Source organism: Elephantulus edwardii, unplaced genomic scaffold, assembly GCF_000299155.1.
Source record: "Elephantulus edwardii isolate Elephantulus edwardi_28Jun2011 unplaced genomic scaffold, EleEdw1.0 scaffold00202, whole genome shotgun sequence".
Taxonomy (NCBI): Eukaryota; Metazoa; Chordata; class Mammalia; order Macroscelidea; family Macroscelididae; genus Elephantulus; species Elephantulus edwardii.
This window is the reverse complement of record NW_006399952.1, coordinates 5,606,142-5,610,779: the sequence shown is the minus strand read 5'-3', so window position 1 is coordinate 5,610,779 and position 4,638 is coordinate 5,606,142. Positions and strand designations below refer to the sequence as shown.

General features: G+C 40.1%; 1 protein-coding gene across 1 annotated transcript in view; it reads right to left on the bottom strand.

The window, feature by feature from the left end:
• Positions 1-4,638, bottom strand: part of SNX31 (sorting nexin 31) — a 77,207-nt gene that overhangs the window by 57,951 nt on the left and 14,618 nt on the right. The window contains exons 3-4 of the mRNA XM_006897167.1: positions 4,241-4,355; positions 599-663 (exon numbers count right to left, since the gene is read on the bottom strand). Of these exons, the coding sequence (XP_006897229.1) occupies positions 599-663; positions 4,241-4,355 (180 nt within the window). The remainder of the gene's footprint in view (positions 1-598; positions 664-4,240; positions 4,356-4,638) is intronic.

The following is a 4,638-nucleotide window of genomic DNA, read 5'->3' as shown; positions in this document are numbered from 1 at the left end:
GTGCAACAATGAATGAATGGAATTCCAAAATCTCTGTAGATGTTCATTGAAATGAAAAATAAACAACCTAAATTTAAAAAAAATGTAAAAAAAAAAGTTAACATTTCACTCACCACGTAATGGAACTACATGAAAAGTGCAACTGCGTTTTCCTTTCTCTCACTGGTGAAAGCTGGTCTGTGATGTGCTCAAAAACAGGGGTTTTTTTCCTCCAGTCTTCTCTCCCTCTCCCTTTTCCTCTCTGTCCTAGCAGAGTAAAAGCACACAGCCAACTTTGACCCATGGAAGTGCTCAAAGGTGAAAAAATGTTAGCTTTGAATTGCTGGGTGATCGATCTCTTACAACCAGCAATAGAAACGGCCATGGTTAATAGAAAGGTCGTGGTGGACCCTTAGGTGGTGGCCCAGATGTGTGCCAATACCTGCCATACCTTCGACACACCTCTGATTTTACCCAAGGGCTCTGTGTAGATGATGGTCAAAACACAGACACAAACATATGTACATACACATCCATGCATGCATGCACATGTGTGGGTTAAACAAGAAACACGTTCTGCAGAGAAAGAAGGACCTCATTGAAGGAGAGCAGAGCTTACCAGCTGTACTTGTCTTAAAAACTCAATGAAGGCATCACTTCTCAACACGTTTGGGTCCAAGGATACTGAAAAAACATGGAGAGCACGCTAAGTCAGCAGACGGGGTCTTCATCATCAAATGGCTCTATCTCCCAGGATCCCCCTGCCTTGCCAGGGTTCTACTGTCTCTGTGAAGGTGGTGCAGCTGGTGACCTGTCATCAACACGGCCTCCTCTGGCAGCCTTGACCACCCCAGCCACTGTCACATCAACACATCAATCCAGCATGAGAACGCTCGCAGCAGTGTCACTTCACTCACAGACACTATTCTCAATATCCATCTCTCCCCACTTCTGGGGGTGATGACGATATTAAAAGGAGGCAGCAAAACTATCTGAAAATGTGGATCTGGATTCCCAGCTTAGCAAGACAACTGGTCACTTGAAAAATTTAAATCAACCAAGAAACATTGAAAGCATTTCTTTTATGAGAGGTAACAATCTGAACCATCATGATTACTTTAAAAAGTCCAGATGTTAAAGGCAAACTTCTGTAAGACATGAGAAGACAACCCAAGAGAGAATTCAGATGCAAAACGTGCATTTTGAGCTAGAAAGGGCTCATCCAAGGGATTATAAAGAAGCACGTTCTCCATTACAGAGAATGAAGAGGCATTAAATGTCTTCTAGAAATCTTAATTTACTTTGTGGTATGAATCATTCACTCATTCACCACTCGCCTCCAGTTTGGTTCTGACTCATAGCTGGTCCTCCAGGGGGTTTCTGAGGCCCTACGCCATACAGGAGGAGACTCTTCAGCTTTCTCTTTCTCAAGCCACTAGTGTAATCAAAAGTGCCAAAGAAGCACGTGTTTAGGTTAGTTATGTATCGTCTGGGTTGATCATGTATCTTGCTATGGGCTACCCCTCCAGAACTCCATATTCTTGTTGTTAGGTGCCATCAAGTACAACTCCTGGCAAAATTTTGAACAACAGATCTGAATCCTGTCCTATCCTGTGCCATCCTCGCCATCTCTGACACACTTGAGCCCACTGCTGCATATAGATGTATAGACATAATCCAAAAGATTAGCTAGAAAAGGCAGTGAGCATATACTAACAGAGGAGTAAAAATTCTGGAAAGGAAGATAAGAAAGGTTGTACAACTGGAAGAATGAAATCATTGTTACAGAATTGCAGAGGCACAAATTGGTGTATGATTTTCTGTGTATACTTTCAACAGCAGACTAAGTTTAAATATCACAGAAAGAGTCCTGGTGGGATCGTGCATTATGTGTTGGGCTGCTGAACATAAGAGTAACAGATTGGATCCACCAGGTACTCAGGGACAAAGACACAGAGAACTCCTATAGAGTTCTATGTGTGTCTAGCTCAAGAAACCTGATGGAGGGCCACCATGCGTCAGAACAGACTCCAGTGGCAGTCGGTTTGGCATATGCGTACATCAGTGGAAAATAATAAGGTAAATCTGTAATTGCTGATCTCTAAGATACATTTTTGAAGAAGGGGGGAAAAATCAACACATAAAACAAAGAACTTTCCTTTAGCTATGAAAGGCATTAGTAGGATAGTTGGTAAAGTTTGAATAAGGTCTATAGATTAGGTAACATTCGGGGTTATTTTATACTCACTTTTTAAATGAATGATTATTTAATGCAACATATCTTTTTTTATAGTATATTCTTTCCATTTCATTTTCCCCATTCATTCATTGTTGCATTTACCTCCCTACCCATCCCTCCTCCCAGTTTGTTTTTCTCTTTGAAAAGAAAAAAAAATTCTTTCATTGTTATACAATAGCCCCTAAGTCCACAGTCCACTTTACTATGCATTTCTTTTTCTGTAATCTTGTCATGAAAATAATACCTAATCATATATTCCTTTTAAACAGTTCTCTCCCTCATCTGTTTCAATGCAGTATGCTTTATTTAGCCCCTCTTTTCTTAGGTTCCTCTCAATCCTGATGCCAGTGCCACTACGCAATATTTGTCCTTTTGTGACTGAGATATTTCAGTCAACATAATGTCCTCCAGGGTCACCCATTTTGTATAATATTTCATGAGTTCCTTGTTTTTCAACACTGCATAGTATTCCATTGTGTGAATATACCAGAGCTTCTCTATCCATTCGTTTGTTGGTGGGCACTTAGGTGGTTTCCAGCTCTTTGCTATTGTGAACAAAGCAGCAATAAACCTGAGTGTGCATATATCTGCTTGGGTGGCAGTTATGATTTCTTTAGAGTAAATTCCCAGTAGTGGAATTTCTGGGTCAAATGGTATCTCTATTTGCAACTTTTTGAGAGAGCGCCATATAGCCTTCCATAATGGTTGCACCATTTTACACTCTCACCAATAGTGAACAAGAGTTCCAGTTTCTCCACAACCTCACCAGCATTTGATGTTTGCTGCTCTGTTGAATTTTGCTATTCTTACTAGGATGAGATGATATAGTTGTTAGATAACATTCTTGTACAACGTGAATTTGATTATTTTTATAACCACACTGTGGTTATGTAAGAAAATGTCCTTGATCTTAGTCAGTGCACACAAAAAGTATTTAAGGGGAACACAATTAAGCACTAAAAATCCTCCGAAACTCCACAAAACAAAACTAACAAATATTGTAGATTTGCTTTCATAATGATTTTGACTCATAATGACCTTAATGTGACAGAGTAGAATTGTCTGTATGGTTTTCTAGCTATGATCTTGATAGCTGTGAATCTTTCTCCCATGAAACTACTGGGTAAATTAAAAATTACAATCTTTTGGTTAACAGCTGCACTTAATGTTGTGCATTTGAGTTTCTATAACTACCTACACACACAAACATATGGTTGTGCAACGCCTTAGGTATGTAACAGGTCCTATAAATGGGATGTTATGATTTGGACATTGTGTGAACACCGTAGTACATCTAATTCTATCCTCACTCTGTCTTTAAGTTGACTTTATACATAAATTGAAATAGATATGGTTCACATCTAAAGTCACTTAGTCAAAAGTTTATCTTAGTAAAGAGCACATACTGTATCTCTCTAAGGAAGGGATCTCTGATTGCCTAGTGAGTCAGGAGTACTGCCAGCCCAGAGACAGTTTGAATCTATGAGCTGTTCCATGGGACAAAGATGAGTAATCTTCTCCCGTGTCATTTACAACTTCTGAAAAGCCATTGGATGATCAGTTATGGGTTGGTTCCTACTTGACCAGTGAGAGAATCAGAAATGCTCCGATCCATATAAACAAAAAGTAAGTAGTGGTTGCCAGAGGCTGACGTGGAAGGGGAACTGTTGTTGGTGTGTCCCTTCAAGTTGGAACTGATCCCTAGCTGACCCTCCAGAGGTTTTCTGAGACAGTAAATCATATGAAAGTTCACTCATATCTTTCTCCCGCAGAACAGCTTAAGGATTAGAACCACATACCTTCGCACTGGCAGTGCGGTTTCTTACCACTAAGCCAATAGAGCTAACAGGGTATATGGGGATAAGGTTCTTTTTGGGGAGGTGACTATGTTCTAAAACTAGACTGCACAAGTCTATATATACTAAGCCAACTGAATTATATACCCTTTAAATAGGTGAATTTTCTCACATGCAACATGTTTCAATAAACTAAAAAATAAATAAATAAATACCAAATACATACGATTTTGCAAATACCGTTCCAACTGGTTCCTCCTCTCATCAGCCATTGAAGTGGTCATTGCGAGATAGTACTTTGGTGGGAAAGGAGGCAAGCCATCTCCAAAGACCCGTCTCAGCTAAAAGATACAGAAAACACACAGCAAAGTGAATGAGCCCCCAGTGCAAATCCTCCTCTTAAGATAAGTCCAACTCTAATTCTCCATTATAAAGTAGTCCTTCCTATGGTCCAAAGGGAGCTCTGCTGGTATGGTGCATAGCAAGCTTTGCTGCTCACTCAGAGCTCGATGTCTAGCTGTTCGAATCCACCAGCAGCTTAGCTAGGGGAAAATGGGCAAGCCCCTCTCATGCAATTTACAGCTTCGGAAACTCAACAGAGCTTTTACTATGAGTCAGTTCTAA